The sequence below is a fragment of the Oculina patagonica genome, chromosome 11 (assembly GCF_052425735.1).
Source record: "Oculina patagonica isolate OP01 chromosome 11, crgOcupat, whole genome shotgun sequence".
Taxonomy (NCBI): domain Eukaryota; kingdom Metazoa; phylum Cnidaria; class Anthozoa; order Scleractinia; family Oculinidae; genus Oculina; species Oculina patagonica.
In genome coordinates, this window is record NC_135768.1 from 20,448,198 (window position 1) to 20,466,688 (window position 18,491).

Consider the following 18,491-nt stretch of genomic DNA (forward strand, 5'->3'; position numbering starts at 1 on the left):
GTTCTTTTAGTTTGAATTTCATTTTTCAGATTTCGTATTTGCAACATTGATTCACAAAAGAAGATTTTAAAAGCATAATTTTAAGTAGGTTTAGCTTGTAATGGATGGCCTATTCGTGATTCTAAACTAATCAAGTTCATTTCGTATCGAAGCGCTAAAGATTTGACTTTTGAACATAAGCTGCTCTCTTATCTCAAACCGTGCAAAATATTTACACGACAACTGAAATTTGTCATCTCCTTCGTAGGTCCTCAGCCTTCAAGAGGCTCGTTTTATATCTACCTCACTTTAGCAACGATATAACGGTTCCTTGCTGAAATGATAATCAGAAGCCTTCGACAAAGAGCTATAAGGTCTGACAAAGTAAACTTAATTGCTTCAAAGGTTTATGACAATGTTTACAACGATCAAATTTGGTTCGTGGTGTAAGCGTACATTGTTGTGTCTACATTCCTTCAAACGAGCCATTAGTAGAACCGAAACTAATTTCAACTTCAAAGTCGATCATAGAACTAGGTGATCCTAAAAGAAAATTCCTTTAAAGAAATTCTCAGTGTAAGCGTTTTGCAATTTTCCTTGTCTGCAAAGAAACTTGCTTAGTTTGCCTCCCCATAATGAAGATTTTTCAATGGAGCTTTTGCACATGTGGGGAGATGTTTCGACTATTTTTCAGCCCTGTACCCAATTTTGCATAATGAATTGACTCTCGACAAAGAAAAAGATCATTGCTCCTAGCGGCCCAGGTGTAAATGTTGAATGTTGAAATAAAAGGCCACTTATTGAGGCGTTTTTGCACGGGTTTCAATACACTACATTCGGTCAACTTCCACTGAGCTTCTACCCCTTATAAGCAATTTTAAGCGGGCAATGAAATACCCCCTTTTTTAATAATGGCCCAAAATGCAAACCGATTGACTTTAAAATGAAACCAAGTACATTAACTTTTAATGACATTTCAGCGATTAAAAGGGAATTAGAAAATCTCCTTTGCAATGTGGTCGCAGCTGTTTGAAACTTGTTTTCGTTTTCGCATTCGAAATTTCAATTTTTTAATTTTTACAACGAAAGTCACTTTTTGCAAGTCGTGTGCCTCGCCTTTGCATAGTTATTTCAAAGTTGTGAGTTTTTTTTCTCGCGAGAAATGAAAAAGCTTAGAAAATTTTAAACATTTAATTATCTTTAAGAAAGAGGCTTTGGATATAAAGAGATGTAATCAGTGTCTTACAAAGATAACTTCACAGTTAGAACGTCAAACTTTGTGACCACAAAAGCCATTGTTGACGCAAAAAGGCCTTTATTTAGTTTTAAATAACCTTCACTTGAAATGAGCTTCCATACAGCGGGAAGTATATTTCACCTCTCACTGTTAAAGTTACTAAAGATAACCAACTTTTCTCCAAAGGAGAAAATTTGGCTCACGGGGGTGTTAAAGCTAAAATTTGCAAGTCAATGCCGTTTGACGCCCGCTCCGTTTTTTATTTCAACTGAATAAATTACAATTCATTACGTAGGGGAAGTTGGACTTTGGGAAGTTGCATAAAATAATTGCGGCAGAGTATTTAAGCCGTGGAGAGGACTGTAAACTGAATTGCTCAGTTCAGGTGTACGCTTCGGATTCAGTTCAGCTCTGCTCAGGTGCTCACTAGCTGTAAACATATAAAGTCACTCATGTTTGCTCCAAACTCTCACCAGTTAAATTTCGCTCCACGCGTTAATAGTAACATGTCAGCCAGCTTGCAAGTGAGCGAAGCGCCGTCCTTTTTCACCGATAACGTAATGATGGGGAATAGCACAGGCTGCTTCACAGATGGCAACACATTTACCGGAGACGCAGCTAGCGACTCAGAATTTGCCAAAGGTATCTATAACCTGCGCCCGAGAGGAGCCCTGACTCATGTACCACCTCCGCCAAGGTTTGAACCAGAGGAGACGCCAGCGCCCGTAAAACCAAAACGACAACGCAATTCCTTGAAGAAGCGCCTCCTCGTAAACGCGCGGGAGCGCGACCGAATGCGCGTCTTAAACAACGGATTTCAAGCGCTTCGGGACGCTCTGCCCTGCTACATCGCAGATGGCCATATGGCTAAGATAACCACCCTACGGCTCGCTATAAACTACATCAAAGCACTGAACGAGGTTTTGAGCGAGGAACCGCCGAATGGAATGGCTGGCCCCAGATGCACAACTCATCACCAACCATGTACTTCGAATTCATCTGCGCCTTGTAAGACGACCATGATTGGAATCGTGAGTGAAGCAGAGCACTTTAAACCACATCTTCCAATTGATGTAAGTACTAAAATTTCTCCATACCCTCCCAGACTTTCGCCGTTTACTGCAACCTATTCCTTTTTAGATTTCCCTTAATGTTTACTTGCTTTAAAACCTCAAACTGGTAGAAGTAGTCAGAGATTAGAAGAACGCGTTCAAACATCTTTGAACGCGCACAAAAAGGCACACAATCTTATTTTAACTCGCATTTGATCAAAACACCATTAGTTTTGTTCGCTTCTCTCTCTGTAATCTTTACATTTTTTTCGCTGTTTCACTCCTGAACAAAAAGTATGTCGTAGGCGGCAAAAACTATGCATCAAAACCGAATTACAAAAAATTAGCTTGGGCCGCTTGGAACTCCTATAGATTTTGAATACATTTTTTCACCAGTCTTTTGAAAAAACGTTTTCACTTTACTTCTTAAGCCGCGACTTGAGTTATCTGTGGCCGGGCTTAATAGCTCAAATTCAAGTAGTTTTATTTCGCCTTTTTTGCATCCTTTCTCATTCGTTGTCCAAAATTTTACCTCTGCAAATTCGATTTTGAAAATTATCGTTTAATTGCTAGCCTGTTTTAAAAAAACTGAACCGCCAGAACTAAACGTTTTTTTTTAATTTACAGGCTTGTCTATATATATTTGTGAATTGAGAAGTTGAACTTAAAAAAAAGCCGCGAACTTTTAATTACCAACCATTTCGTGAAAATATTTGAAATGGAATTGAAAATCAATTTTGTTTAACACCTCTATACAGTCCAGAAAGCGTAAACTAAACGCTTCATTTCTTTAACTGTAAAGAATTGTTGCAAAGATGTTTTAAACGGCTTTGTCGTATACAAAAGACTGTTTTAGTAGGTAGTTTATTCAAAAGCCTATTTTTCTCACCCTTTATTTCAGTCGAATTAATAGACTTAATAGGTTTATTTTTTTAGCTTCCTTACCTGCAATTGTCACGATTTTATTAAAATTTTAGAAAAAGGGGAGAATTAAAACTTTATATATGGTTCCTTTTCAAAGCCGAGAGAGAGGGATAGAGAGGGGAGAATAGAAGGAGTTAACTTTAGAAAGATAGGATTTTACATTAGTAGCTGTTAGCAAACTTTCAAGTATTGTATTTTTTTAAATATTTTTTTATTTTTTTATTTTCAGGTAATTTCGACTACCAGGATTTGAAGCTAACGCTGGACGTGTTTCAAACAGGACCTTTTACATCTTCGCCACATCAAGAAAGTCGTAGTTTAAATCGATGATTACTTAAGTAATATGTTCCCTATACACACTGTTTAGCGTTCTCAACAAGAAGACATCATTTCTCAACAAGCTTAAGAAGACATTCCGAATAAGCAGTCATAAAAATAAGCGCCTTACGCGGTATTTGTATAGATAAACAACCCATTTGCGAGAAAATACGCACCGTACCGACTGATTTACACCGCCCAGATGGTTATCACACAAAACACCAGTCTTTAAATTATTCAGTCAAGAATTACGTATATTCATGCGGTCAGTCAGCTACATTCATTCAGTCTTTGTAATTAGCCGAAAACATCTTACTTTAATCTCTTAAACATATCTGTTCTTGTCGAACTTTCAACTTCTGGAAAGATTGAGAGATAAATGAATAAAAAATGGAAACCGCAAATAGATATGGCTATAGTTGTTTTAATGTATATGTCTGAAACAAAACGTGAATATTTATGCTTAAGCTTCTTGTCTAGATTGCACTTAAACCATAGTTTTATTATCGAAACATGACATTTCCTCGCTAACGAATGATCAAATTTAGTGTACAGTTTTAATTACTCTGGTCGACATAACATTGTTATGTTGCGAGAGATAATACTCAGTCCTTCCTAAGACTTCTATGCTAGTTTTAAACTATAATTTATTATTAAATATACCTCAAACGTTTAGCCCTCGCAGAGATGCAGAGAAAAACGGGCAAAATATTCGGTTTCTTTTGGCGTTTAAAAGGAGAAAATTCGATTTAAAAATAGAATGTGCTGTACACATCGGTTTACCCTTAATCGTATTATAAATTAAAAGTGAACCCAAAAAAATAATCTGCATTTCTTAAACAATACACAAGAACACTCCTTTAAAAGCTTTTCAACTTCTGCGGTTACTTTATTTAAACGCGCCGTAGCAAGTCCGACCTGCGAAATACTTTGCCCGATTTTGGTAGCTTATATGCAAAAATTGATATTTTTAAACAATGTTGTAAGTGTTGAAACGTCTGCCTATTCCTGAAACTAAGTAAACGTTTTGTATAAAGGAATATACCCCTCTGAGAGAAATGCGTCAAAAGGCTTACGTCATTACGGCCCGTGAGCTTTTGTAAAAAGGAATATGTTTTTGTCACAGAACTTTCCACTTGTCCTGTTGTCAGCCGACGGTTTTTGAAAGAAACCTATTTAGCTACTGAAAGAAAGAAAGTCAATTTACGTTATCTTTCACTAAGACGTTTATTTTTGTTCACGCGCGATAGATAAAATGACTGTTTTTGTTTGAAATATCGTATGCTACGTAATTATAAACAGAAGATTCAATTTCGCACGAACTATTCACATAAAACAATGGATTAACTTAAGCGACCCATTTAGAACACGATTATAGTGCATTAATTTCAACTTTATTTTGCATCAATTGGAAACAAAGTTACTCTTTTTTGCGGCGGATTGTTCAGCGTTCATGGCTTTACTGCTAAAATAAAAAGTACTGTGATGCCTTGAGTTTATAAACTAGCCTATGTGGTTTAGTTTTAATTTTCTTGTGCGGGGAAAAATGATTGAGTCTTCATGACTTTTGTCAAATTTAGCCAAGCTGCAAACACATTTTTTGTCTATTTGATGAAGTCAAATTATAATTAAGAAATTAGTTTTGAAACCCTTACAGTGCGGGGTAGCACACATATCAATCTATAATTACGTGATCACATTAAGTCTCCTTTTAATGGTTTTCTATAGTGGTTTTCATATTTTTTGCAAAACAAATACTTGTATGGGTCTAATTGAAAACCCTGGCGAGCAATCCGTCTATAAGGTCCGATTTATGACATTTTTTAAAGAGTGCCTATCAATAATAAGCATGAAAAGAAATATCATGTTTTAAACACAGACCCTTCTTTTTTTAAAAAGCAACTCAAAACATGCGACCATAGTCGCTGGGCCGGACGAATAGCCATGAACTTTGCAGGTTTTCGCTATACGAACAATTTTGATATAGTCGCTCTGCGTAAAGGCTGAAAACATGAGACCCTGGTTTGTGAAAGAAAAGAATTTTATTCTGTGTTGTTTACGAGTTACATTTATAAATTTATTTTTGAACTTTTATAGAAGCTGTGAAGAATTACCTTTTACCCCTATTGTTTAGGTGTAAAAACAATATTGTAGTTCGAATCAAACTTTATAGGACTGTGTGGAAAGATCAAACGTTAAATATAAGCAGGTATTTTTCCTCTAACTGTTTTTGTTAATCTAAACGCCTTCCCCCCTAAGGCTGGTTCTCATAAAATCGCCCCAATCGTTTCTATCGTCTTTGTCACTTCAAAAACTTTTCTTGCGATCGGGGCGATTATATGATTTTATATATGAACAGTTACTCAGACGATCGCTAACGTCTGCGGCGATTGGGGCTATCACGATCGCTTGGATCGCCTGTGATCTATCCTTCTAGCTTCTCTTTCCCTTCTTCGCCGTAAAACTGCAATAACTGAGAAGATAGGAGGCCACGAGACTTGCTCTTTCTTTGAAGGCTGCCATTGTGTTGGATCAAGGGCTATAATGATTGTTTTTTTAGGTCTTCGCTCATACCAGGCGATCGGGAGGATCATATCAGAACCCCCGATCGCTTCCAACCGCTTCGATCGCCTACAATCGTCTCAGTGTTTGCAAACGATCGATGGGTTAGAAACGATCGTAGCGATTATATGAGAACCAGCTTAAGATTATAAATTTGTTAAACATAGACCGGTACATGATTTTAAATAATGATCTTAGCAAAGAAACCCATGCGCACGTGCCGTTCGCGTACGTGCTCGTTCGCGTGCGCGTGCCGTGTTTTGTTACAACTTCCTAAAAATAACTTCCCAAGCAACGAAAAAAACAAAGAACTGTAAGTCGCGTACGTGCGTCATTTGATGTTCTTTGTGAAAATTTGAAGTCATTTAAAATAGTATTTATTTTGGCGTCGCTTACTTCTGTTGCACGGCTTGTTTTTTGTTATTAGCCATTTAAAATGTGTTCAGTTCTTCGGTTTCGTGGCTTGGAGAAACCATTTAAAATCGCCGTTTACTTCTTTTACATGGCTTTTTAATTTTTTAAAATGGGTTCAGTTCTCTGGTTGGCTCACGATAAGTTATTCGGGAGCCCGGACTCCCTTCCGAAAGGGCACGAAAGAAGGCCGAGCTTGGAGAGCGGCAGAATTCGGGCAAATCGAGCCTAGCTTTGGAGGCTAGGTCAGTTGTATTTCATTTTAACATTTAAAGCCATTGAAACCCTATTTTGTCGCGCTGTCTGCCTGTTATCGCTTTCAAGCCATGTTATAAAATTTTCCTGCGTCTCAGTGTATACAAGAAGGCAGCAACAAAACAACGCATTTCAACGAAGATGACAGATTTAAAGAATTAAAACAGTTCTCATTTCGTCGTTGCCCATGCAACGAAAATCAACACTGAGTTATATGCACATCGAAGTGACAGGACCTTTACAAAAGTTAACGAGAAAAAGGATGATCAAAAGCGCTGTTAACTGAATAATTTAAAAAAAAGTTACAGAACAACGAATTCAAACAGTGTTTGAAACACGCTTTTTTTTACTGAAATAGCTGCCTGAAGGCAAACACCTTTAATTTTAATCGATCTCGTCATTCGAAGCTTTAACATGGAGAAAACACTAGACATGTTTATTTTTACCTTCAAAATCAAATTCAACCCTTCAATCAACTTGAAAGTAAGAAAAAGTGGAGCTCGAGAGCTTTAATTGAAGTCTTTGGCCTTCACCGGAAAAGTAATTGAAAATGGGGCTGGAAACATCTTGTCTCGGTTCTTCTCTAGAAACTGGCTAATATATATTTTTATGGGCACATCGTTGTTCTTTACGCATAACTTATGCGTAAAGAACATAAAGAAAATTTCTACTTTTTTTCGCGGGAACTTAATTTTGCGAAGATGGAATGGGCATATTTTGCGGGTCTTAATTTTCGCGATTTGCCTGGTAAAAAAGAAACGTTAAAAACGTTAAAAATACGTTTTCGCCGGGTCTCTAATTTCGCACAAGACGGCCTTAATTAAGGTAGTACCTTTGTACACATATTTACTGAGTTTTTACTGAAGTTTTACAATAATAACAAGTAGTGGTGAAAAAAATGTTAGACATCGTCAGTGTTCTGTCGAATAATGTTTACATGAAAACAAAAATGTTGAGCGCGTTGGTTGGGAAATATAAAATGCCATCTATTAGTGAAACGGTAGGTTATTTCTGCACTGTATATTAAATTTTGGCGTATTTTTTTATGCTTTGTGGCTGTTTATCGACTATCCGCGGGGTACACATTTGAATCATTTGAACAAAACTGTAATTTTAATTTGTCTCTGACAGTTGTAAGTAAACCCTATTCAGACGGAATAGGCAGTAGTGTAGCAGGTCTCGTAGGCTTGTAATTCTACTGGTCCTCTAGTGCAGTAGTTGCTATTGTTTTTGGGGCTAGGGGCATCGTTCCTGTTGTTTGTTCTATTGTTCAGTCCCGAAGGGTAGCGAGCCATTCATGTGAGATCAACCAGAGGCCCGGATTAGGGGATACTTATAGCTGTTAGTATTGCACCCCCTCCCGCCTCAAAGCCCTCTCTCAGATCAAGTCCCTCCTCCCCAGAGGTTGTAAGCCAAATTAATGATGAACAGGAAAGAAATAAATGTGTTTATATCGACATGTTGAAGATTAACGTGTAATAAATATTACACGTAGTGAATGCAGTGGCGGTTCCTGGGAGAGGGCTCGGGGGTCCCGTCTTCCCCCCTCCCCCGCCCACTCAACCCACCCCTTTTCAGCAAAAAAGCGAGCCCTGATCGAAGCAGCCTGCGTAGCAGGCGCCTGTGTAGTTTTGGGAGCGTATTTGGAAAACGCGAAAGGCGAGAGACGGCCACGCGAGGAAAAAAAGTAGTTTCCTTCGCGTGGCCTTCTCGAGCCTATGCGCAGGCTATGATCGAAGCAAGAATCTCAATCCATATTTTTCACTCCCGATCCAGAATATCGAGAATGAGCCCTCGATTCTGCAATTTTGCAAACATTGCTAAAGATTGGAAAATTTTCGTGATATCTTAACATTGCCGAAGATTACCGAAAACTTCCGACTGTTTTCCGAAACTTGCCTCTCCATCGCTGAACAATGCGCAAGAGCTCATGGGAAGACTAAGAAGTCTGGGCTCTAACGTCCACTCACATGGCGGGCTAAATCCAAAATGGCGGTCAGTAGGAACTTCCGAGAAGTTTCACTACATAGCGGACGAAAAGAAGGAAACTTGATTAATTTTACGATAGGATCAACAACAACAGTAAGAGATGAAGATCGCCCCAAGCCCCATACTGGAGGAGGATATGCATACCGGGAGAGTGGAAACGTAGATTCTGTCACTAGAAATCGATTTATTTTCTGGTTTGTTTGCACAGTCAATTTGTCATTTCTGTTTTGTGTTTTTAAGCTTAAGCTTATTATATTTGGTGATTCGGAAATAATACTGTTATTGCTTTTCTTCAAACCATACCAGTCGTCATGGGTTAGGCTAGAGCTCAAAATTGTTCAACAAACATCAACGATAGCAACAAATAAGCTTTTAATAATGAATCATTATTAAAAGCTTATTTCATACGAGTTTAGTAACGCATCTTTATTTTTAACTCAGGTGTTCCATAAGCTTGGAATGCCTTGATGAACCTTTACCGTCTTAACTAGACTTTTCTGCTACACTTTTTGATATCGCATGTGATGATGCATGATGATGATGCCACATTGGTCATAGAATGGTTGCTTTTACTTATCGTGAAGTCATTTCGCATAAGTGGTATTGTGTAGAATGCCGAATACCAATCTCTAAATTCTACTATCATTTTCGAGCTACCGTGAACGCCTAAGTTTGTGTAGACAAACTGTCGTGTTTTACAAGGAAACCAATTAAGGTAGCTGAACGTAAAAAAATCCCCCCAAAAAATAAAGAATTAAATAAACCATCGAAGATCGCTCTCGCAGCATTTACCAGAAATGTAAAGCAGCCCTTTGGTGTCGACATCCATTAAATAAATAAAAAAAAGTTGATGCAAAGTTTTCAAAACCATAATGACATGCTGCGCTCCAAACGTTAACTGGTTCAGTTGAAAAGAGCGACGGTTTGTCTAGACAAACTTGGATGTTTTAGGTGTGAACAAATGAGGAAAAAAGTTGACCATTCATGGTAGCTCGAAAATGTAGTTTCTCTTAAACAAAGGCGAAGGGTCACCGACACCAAATGCGAACGCCAAACCCCAAATGTAGAACACAACACACATGATCTACAAACCTAACCCTAACCCTGGCCCTAATGCAAAGTCAACTTAAAGACTCTACTCAGGTATAATATAGTTAAGAAAATCACTTGGATTAAAATAATGTTTTGATCTGCACTGTACTTGCAAACTTGTTTACTACCTATGACAGTAAGTTAATTTGGATAAGTTGGATGGAAGAGGGCTTATATCTAGGGGGCTCACAACCCCAGATTTTTTTGGTAGCAGACAAACAGACCTACTTATAACAGGGAGCTGAGCAGGGGAGGGGGACTTAAACTGGCATGGTGTGTGAACATACACCATTTATTATTTCTTTATTTTTACCTAGGAGAGTAACAGATAATGTACTGGAGCTTGTTGAAGAGTCCCTGGACATCAATCTCACTAGTAACCGCCTTGAACTGCAGTTTGTGGATGGAGTTCTTTTACCGGTCGTGTACATTTTTGAAACTCATACACACGTCAGTGTATTAGCTGCTACAACCAACAGCGTTCACAGGATTGTGTTTTCACATCCTGATAGACTTCGCAGACATGTAAGTTTTCCATTTTGCATTGATTTCTTTTGTATCATAAATGTGCATGACTAAGTAAGGAGGTCTTTGTTGGGTCTGCTCTGAAAACCAGAGATGTACATACACCAGTAGTGGCATGGCAAGCACTAAAGAAAATTATAGAGAATCCTGATTTTTCAAACCCTTGGCTTCTCAAAGCTCCCGATGTTTTCTTTGGATAGTACTTCTTTGTAATTTCACCCCTGATTTCTCGAACCTCCTGATTTCTCAAAACAATTTTCGTTACCCCTTGAGGTTTGAGAAATCAGGATTCTACTGCAGTCTGATTCCTTGTGAAACGAGGATTAGGATGCAAGTGTGGATACATCTTTGTCATCTCAAGGAGATCATGTAGAGCAACAGCTTCAGCTATCCCTACCTTGAGAATTGCACCCCATGCCCAACCTAACAATGTCCTGCAAGTCACATTTCAAGTAGCCTGAATTTCAGACATCCCTCTGTGCTCGCCTGCTTGCCAGAAGGGACGTCTGAACACATTTGGGCCTAATGCCGTCCGGTGACGTCACTACCCGAAAACCGGGTAGTGATTTTGATTGGTTGATTTAAAAATTATTTGCATAATTATGTGAAATTATGACTGAATTTTACCGCACGAGGATTGTAATTTGAAAACGTTTGGAAAGAGTTCGAAAGAGTTCACCTTCCCAGAAATGAATTTATTAGTCATTTACCTTGAGTTTATTACTTTATTACATGTAGTTTACCTACGGATGAAGAATAGTAATGGAAATTGGTAGGTTTTAAGTTGGCGGCATTCGTCGCTTCGACATGCAACTGGTGTTTTGCCAAATTTATATGTAATCTTGTTTTGTCAACAAAGCCGCTCAACGCTTATGTCCTGCAGCCTCGATGAGCCAGTGATTTCTGAACTCAGTGCCCACGGTCAAGTAGGATATTTTTTGTTTTGAATTCCGTTTCTTGATGCCTCTGTAACCGTCTAAATTGATTAATTTAAGTACTCACGAGTGTGTTGTATTTGTCCGTTGCGTAACATATTATATTTTGATCGCTAGATAAAGCAAATCAGTTCAGATTAAATCGGTTCCGTAAAAGAATATAGCCTGCAGTCGATTAAAATCTCATTCATTTGTCTCAAGTTTTCAATAGTTTACTATTAAAACAATTTTATACCCTGTAATCCTTTATTGAAGCGATTTTTCTTTCACAATTTCATGGCCTCGACAGAAACTTTTCCGCATGAATTAAAACCAAAGTGTAGTGACGTCACCAGACGGCATTAGGCCCAAATGTGTTCAGACGTCCCTTCTGGCAAGCAGGCGAGCACAGAGGGATGTCTGAAATTCAGGCTTCAAGTGGAAATAAAATTTTTGTCTATTGTTGCCACTATAAGTGGATACCTTCCTTAAACTGACACATAGTCATAGTTCCAGTCACACAACAGCATTGCACTTTTAATTTCCTATGAGCAGACAGCTCCCGGCCTTTCCCCCACCCTGGGGCATAGCCTGCTTATTGTTGTGTTTTAAAGTACGCACAAACAAGTGGTGAAGTCGCGACAACAAGTGGCACAGCTATTGTTGTGTTTTAAAGTATGCACAAGCAAGCAGCGAAGCTGCGACAACGAGCCGCGAGAGGCTGTGCTGCTGTGCTGCTCGTTGTCGCGTCTTGGCCGCTTGCATTTGCACGCTTTAAAACATAAATTACAATACCACCAGCTACGCAGGCTACCGGGGGCAAGGAACTAAGCAAGCAGACAGCTCTCATAAGTGGATTTGCCTGTTTGGCACCTACAATGGGACATGTTACAGACTGTATGTAGTGACATGTTGCAAGGACAAAATCACAACATGTATATGCTGTGGTTTACTAGTTTCATTTTTATTTTCCTTTGTCTCAAATTATGATAATGAATATGAGACAATGAAAAATATAAATCAAACTGGTTTGAAAAATTTTACACCAAAGATAAATTTAAACCGCAACATACACACACAAAAAACTGTGGCTGGGAAATGTTGCAGTGACATGTCCAGCATTGTCACAGGTCAGGAAATGGTCAGGGAAAAATAAAATTTGCTCAAGGGAAAAGTCAAGGAATTTGTTTTTGAGTCAGGGAAAAATTTCATTTTGAAGAAATGTCAGGGAAAAGCAAATATAACACCACTGATTTTATACAATTGATGGCTGGAAGGAACATTTCAGGTCAATGACTTATGTGATTTCAGCTATGAAATGGAGGCTGGATGCTGCAATTATATCTGACATTTTTCAATTTTTGGTCAGGGAAATTTGATTTTTATCAGGGAAAAGTCAGGGAATTTTGAAAACTGATGTCTGTGGCAACCATGTTATGAAAGTAAGGAGAAACCAGATGTTGGTCATTCTTGAAACTGTAACCAGTACTAATCAGAAATGTGCACTTTTGTTTGTATCTTAGGGATTTGGTGTATCATACTCAACTGAGGCCAGTCAGTACTCGATCTTCAATGATTTTTCCACTCGTGAATTAAGAGATCCTTCAAATTTTGGAACTTTTTCACAATCCTGCTCAACGTTTGCAAGTTGGCTTTGCCAGGATGGGAACTGTCTTTTTGCTTTGGCAACTGGAACAGGCGTTATCTTGTTGATAAAACTGCCTCCACCAGGGGGTGAAGGTAGGTATAGATTTAATTATAAAACACTTGGCCCATTTAAAAAACATTTGGACAAGTTCTTCACCAGAAGGACTTGTCCAAATGTTTTTGAAATGGGCTGCGCCTCAAGAGCATTCCAACACTTATGCTGTACTTCTGTTCATCAATGGTGTCACGCAACCACTAACTAGAATTCCTTCTCCTAAATCCAGACCATCAATTGAACTCCAACCAAATGTGTTTTATAAAATTCCTTGTGCCGATTGTGACTGGTGCTATGTAGGTGAAACCGGCCGTTGTTTTGAAACCCACAAGAAAGATCATATCAGGAATGTAAAAACCTGTGCAACTGGCTCAAACATTGCAAAACATGCATGGCCATTTGCCCATCGCATAGACTTTAAGAACTCTAGTGTCATTGACAAAGGCTCTTTTCACATTAGAAAAACTATGGAGGCTTGGCACACCTCTGCTACTAAGCATGCTGACAATAATTCAAAGCCCATTCCAAGCCAAAACTGTATTCTTTTCAAAAAATGGCCTCTTAATTAGCACATTTTTACTTCGCTTTTGTTTTTTATATTTTCTTTTTATCTCACCTTTCTTGTAAATATTTTATTCATTTTGTAGTCAATTTTTATCCGTCGAAGGCTGTAGAGCGACAGCTGAAAGCTCATTATTTTTTATATTTTTAGCCAGTGAACAATTTTTATTGTTTTTTATTATGAATATTTTGAATAACAATATATTTTCGAACACTGACAGAACTACTTTGATGTTTATCAGCTTTGAGAAAAGGGCTCGGATAATTAGTGGCAAAAATATTTGAAGGATAATAAACACCCTAGCTTCCATTTGGCTTCCGAAAAATATGCTGATAATTTATTTGAAAAACTGTTTGTAATGAACCTATGGTTTTGTCATTTTGATCCATAGATTGAAGTAATTTCTTCACTCACATTCAGTTTCATAGCAAGTGTTTGGTGAAAGTTACAAAGTGTATTAATTAAAAGTAGACTTAACTTAGTTGTGACACTGTCCTTTTATCCTGTTCAACTGTTAATCTGCAGGTCAGGTCGAGCAGTTTGAGCTAAGGCAGGCCGGTGTAATGCAGCGTCTGTGGACAGGTCTTGTTCCTTCAAGCCTAAGGAGGGATATGACGGCTTCTGATGCTGTAATGAACTTGGCAATACATCCATATGGAAAACAAATGTGTGTGTTTGCACTTTGTAGAGATCTCAAGCTCAGGATCTGGTCCTGTCAGGTACTAGAAATCTACAGTGTACATTGTGTGTGTACAGTCATACTCCAACAACTAGTCTAGAATGTTAGCTGTCTCCTCACTCCTGAACCCAAATCTGAAGCTTGGGCTGAGGAATGAAAATAGGGTTGCCACAGTTCAGGAAATGGTCAGGGAAAATAAAAATTCTTCAAGGTCAGGGAAAATTCAGAGAATTTTATTTTGAGTCAGGAAAAAATTGACATTTTGAAGAAAAGTCAGAGAAAATTGGAATTATAACACCTGTGATTTAATACCATTGAACAGCCTGAAAGAAACATTTGAAGGCTGAAAGAAACTGTCCAGGTTACTGTAATCGTAGCAGTGTTTTTGTGGAAGCAGAGGGTGGAGGCCACTGCTCAGTGCTATATCTGACATTTTGTATTTGCTTGGTCAGGGAAAGTTTATTTTTATTACAGAAAAGCCTGAAAAAACCAGGCCTGAGAATTCCTGGAATTTAAGTGTGGGCCATAGAAAGTCATGAAAATGACGTTTATTGTACAAAATAGGTTAAGCAGTTTTTTTGCGAAGAAAAGGTAAAATACCCAAAATCAAGATTATTTTTGAACATGTCCAAGAAAGTGGCCATATTTAGCTAATGGAAAACTTTAAAAAGTCATTGAAAAGGTCATGGAAAGTCATTGAATTTCAAAACCTCAAAATAGAATGAATCCAGTTTTAGTCCTGTTTGTTACATGGAAATGTGTTGAAAATGGGATTACTGAAAATGGCTGAAGTATTCTGCAACACAAGGAATTTTTTTTGTTATTAATTTTTCTTAATTAATTTTTATTAGAACCAAACATGCATTTATGTCAAAGATCTTGTGGAAGATATTCCTGATGATGTGGATCTCCAGAATTCCCCAGGTGAGCTAACTTGATAACTTTTTAACATTAACTTAGCATTAAGAGGTGCCCTCTTTGGAAGGTTTCCCCTTTAGGAGAGGTGTCTACATTGAAAAGATGTTCCCTTTAGAAGGATTTCAAGTTTGGAAGTGGAAGTGTTCGATTTGGGAGGGTAGCTGTCTGCTCTGAAAGGGGGGGGGGTATCCACTTTGGGCAGGAAGCTGTTGACTTTAGGCAGAAAGGTGTCTATGTTGCAGGTAATTTAATTTGTATTTCAGGACGATTAATTTTTGTTCCAACCTAGGTTAATACATGTACAGTCCAACTTAGGTTAATACGTTCCAACTTACAACCCCTGACAAAAGAGTTGGGAAGGTTTGCACTTTTGTTCCTCTCTTCTCCTCCTCTCTTCAATGTCGAGCTTATAGCGACCTTACAGACAAAAGGTTGTTAACTGTGGAACCAACATTGATAGGGGGATCAGAAGGAACTTAGAGCAATGCAGGAATGGGGATGGCTGAATTGAATTTGAAACTCTCTGTATAAGAAATCGGGCATGTTTTTACAACCTTTCCAACTATTTTTGTCTGGGGTTGAAGGTCAAATCTTGTATTTCACGTTGCTTTGTTTCAACCTAGGTCAATACGTTCCAATGTAGGCTAATACATTCCAGCCTAGTTTAATACATTCCAACTTAGGTTGGAAGCTTTCTGTTAGGGAGGGAAGATGTTTAATTCGGTGAGGTGTCCACTTTGGACAGACGCCCCCATTTGAGGAGTGAAGACCTTGACATAATTATTTCCTTTGTGTTTGTCCCACAGCTCAAAACCATTTGCTTCGTAAAGTGGTGGATCCTTCAACTGGGAGATTGTACCTTGGTGTATTTTTATATTTAGCAGACAACACACAGGTAAACAATATCTGCACTTCTACTAATTCCACTGTTTGTTGTAAGTGACACTTACTTCACAGGCATATATATGAGACGTCTGTTTTATTGATATAAATTTGTTTCCACAGAAATTATCCTTTTCACCCTCTATGTTTTGAAAACATTTTACTAAGATGGATTGGCATACATGGGGACGTTCCATTATTAATTTGCACCCCTCCCCCCTCCAGGAATCTGAACCTGCAGTTGGCGTCCTTTGAAAGATGAAATCCGAAGGTTATTTTTTTGGCACCTTTGAAAAAGATGTCTGAAGGGTCCAAATTTTGTTTGCTTCTTTGAAGAAAAAATCTGGACCCCCTTTGCAAAAACCTGCCCTCCTCGGCGGGGCTGTGCAGATAAAATTAATTAATTATGGTAAAATTATTAATAAATTAATAATAATAATAGTAATCAATAATTAAAATAATTATGGTATACTTTTAAGCTAGCAAAATAAGTGACTCCCTTAGAGTTGTGATCCCTTCAAATGTTGTGCTGCTATAATTTGTAAATCTGAAAGTAACTAAAGCTGGGTCATTATTTCTGGAACTCGATGGGAAACTAAATGGAAAAGGTAATCTTAAAATGCTATTATTGAAATAACGCCTTTCTTCTGTAATTCCTGTTTTAGTTCTGTGTCTATGAGGTTGAATTGTCCAAGGATGGCGTGAGCTTATCCCAAGTATCATTCTCCTACTTTCCAAAGGTACTGCAGTAATAATTTATTGATACTGTTCAATTGTAGCTTCCACTATTATTACATTTTATTGAAAACTTTCAGCACTAATCTTAGGAAACATTTTTTAGATTTGGATGAGGATACTATTTTGTATTTTTTTTATCATAGATTTGTTCATTAATTTCTCAACCTATGAGCTCTTCTTGATAGCCATCTTGTAAGGGAAACTCATTCCTATTTCTGGCTGTTCTCATCCATAGAGCTGCTTGTCCCTCTAAGCCGGCAAAGCATGTGCATGAGAATCAAATGGTTCTGGGGACACATAATTGGATTGGCTGAATTTTTACAAAGGGAGTTTCAAATCTAGCCAATCAAATCGACCGTATTTTAACAAAAAGAACAGCCAAGTGGGGCTGTCACTAAGTTTTTAAGCAGCCGTTACATTGAAGTTATCACCACTAGCATTTCATTATGTACACAAGTTTATTATATGGCTACAATAGTACGCGCGCTCTGATTGGCTGCTGAGCGGGCATTATTTTCTTGTAATGACCGGGCATTATGAAAATTTTTCTCGGCTCGACGGTTTTTTGAGTTGTGAGTTAAAAGCTACTAGCGAGGGGGCAAAAACAACAAAAAATGCCGACAAAATATAACTGTCTTTTCAATAACTTAAAGAAAAATATAAGCATACCGATACTTCTTTAGTATGAGCGACGAAGAGAGCCACAGAGAGCGAGAGCAAGTTTTACCTCCAGTGTTTTTTCCCTTGATTATACTCTTCTTTTGAATAGTGCTTAAAGGCCATATAATAAATAACTTATTAACCTCGTCCGTTCGGTCATTACAGGGGAATCTCAGACCTTGACCTTGATGTATTGACCTCGCTATCGCTCGGTCAATACATCAAGGCCTCGGTCTGAGATTCCCCTGTAATGACCTCACTCTCGGTTAATAAGTAGTATGTAACGTAACACCAATCAACATTTTCACCTGTAACATTGAGTGAATTCAGCTATGACAGGTGCTGTGGGTTATGGCCCTTAATGGTAGCCCTGGACAATCAAATAAACTGTTTTAAAATCATTAGTTTGTTTTACGAGAGTTTAAAATGGTTGATTTGATTAGCTACATGTATAGATTTGAAACGCCCTAGCTAATCAAATCATGTGTTCCTAGAGCCACTTGTTTCACGTGCACAGGCTTTGACGGCTAAGAGGGACAAGCGGCTATGGGGATGAAAATGATTTCTGGACCTCCATCACTCTCTCTTTTTTTCATTTTTAATTATTGTATTTTTAGCTGACAAACTTAAAAGTTACTCTCTGACCACTTAATACTATTTATTTACATTTTTATTTTCAATTTTCTTTTGCACTCTACTGGACTATGGACTTTGGAACCATTTTTGTCATGACTGTATTTTGTATTAAAATAGGAAAATTTGGTAGACTTCACCATCACTGCCTCTCATATCTGGACAGTATGGACAAGTACAGAAGGAGAGACAATGGTTTATTTTACACCCACTGAAAAGTAAGAAAACTCCGCAACATGTAATAAAAGAGTGGCAGTCACTGTTACGTGACTTTGAAAACTTGAAGTTGAATGCACTAATCAGTGTGTGTATGTTGTGGTTTAAATTAATTTTATCTTTGGTTTAAATTTTTCAAACCAGTTTGATATTTATTTCCTTTTGTTTCAGATATGATAATGAATATGAGACAATGAAAAATAAAAACTAAACTGGTTTGAAATTAATTATAAACCACAGAAA

The 18,491-nt window shown here is 37.9% G+C and overlaps 2 protein-coding genes across 2 annotated transcripts in view; both read left to right on the top strand.

The window, feature by feature from the left end:
• The first annotated feature begins 1,453 nt into the window (after nucleotides 1-1,453).
• On the top strand, nucleotides 1,454-3,914 carry LOC144629875 (uncharacterized). The gene is made up of 2 exons (XM_078488117.1): nucleotides 1,454-2,289; nucleotides 3,422-3,914. Exons 1-2 carry the CDS (start codon nucleotides 1,669-1,671, stop codon nucleotides 3,443-3,445), a joined length of 645 nt encoding a protein of 214 aa, XP_078344243.1. The 5' UTR covers nucleotides 1,454-1,668; the 3' UTR covers nucleotides 3,446-3,914.
• A 4,773-nt stretch (nucleotides 3,915-8,687) lies between these two features.
• LOC144630109 (nuclear pore complex protein Nup160-like) overlaps nucleotides 8,688-18,491 on the top strand; it is a 60,768-nt gene continuing 50,964 nt past the window's right edge. Inside the window, exons 1-8 of the mRNA XM_078488397.1 lie at nucleotides 8,688-8,921; nucleotides 10,137-10,344; nucleotides 12,782-12,998; nucleotides 14,048-14,241; nucleotides 15,053-15,125; nucleotides 15,926-16,014; nucleotides 16,667-16,741; nucleotides 18,153-18,250. Coding sequence (XP_078344523.1) covers nucleotides 8,728-8,921; nucleotides 10,137-10,344; nucleotides 12,782-12,998; nucleotides 14,048-14,241; nucleotides 15,053-15,125; nucleotides 15,926-16,014; nucleotides 16,667-16,741; nucleotides 18,153-18,250 — 1,148 coding nt within the window. The 5' untranslated portion in view covers nucleotides 8,688-8,727. The remainder of the gene's footprint in view (nucleotides 8,922-10,136; nucleotides 10,345-12,781; nucleotides 12,999-14,047; nucleotides 14,242-15,052; nucleotides 15,126-15,925; nucleotides 16,015-16,666; nucleotides 16,742-18,152; nucleotides 18,251-18,491) is intronic.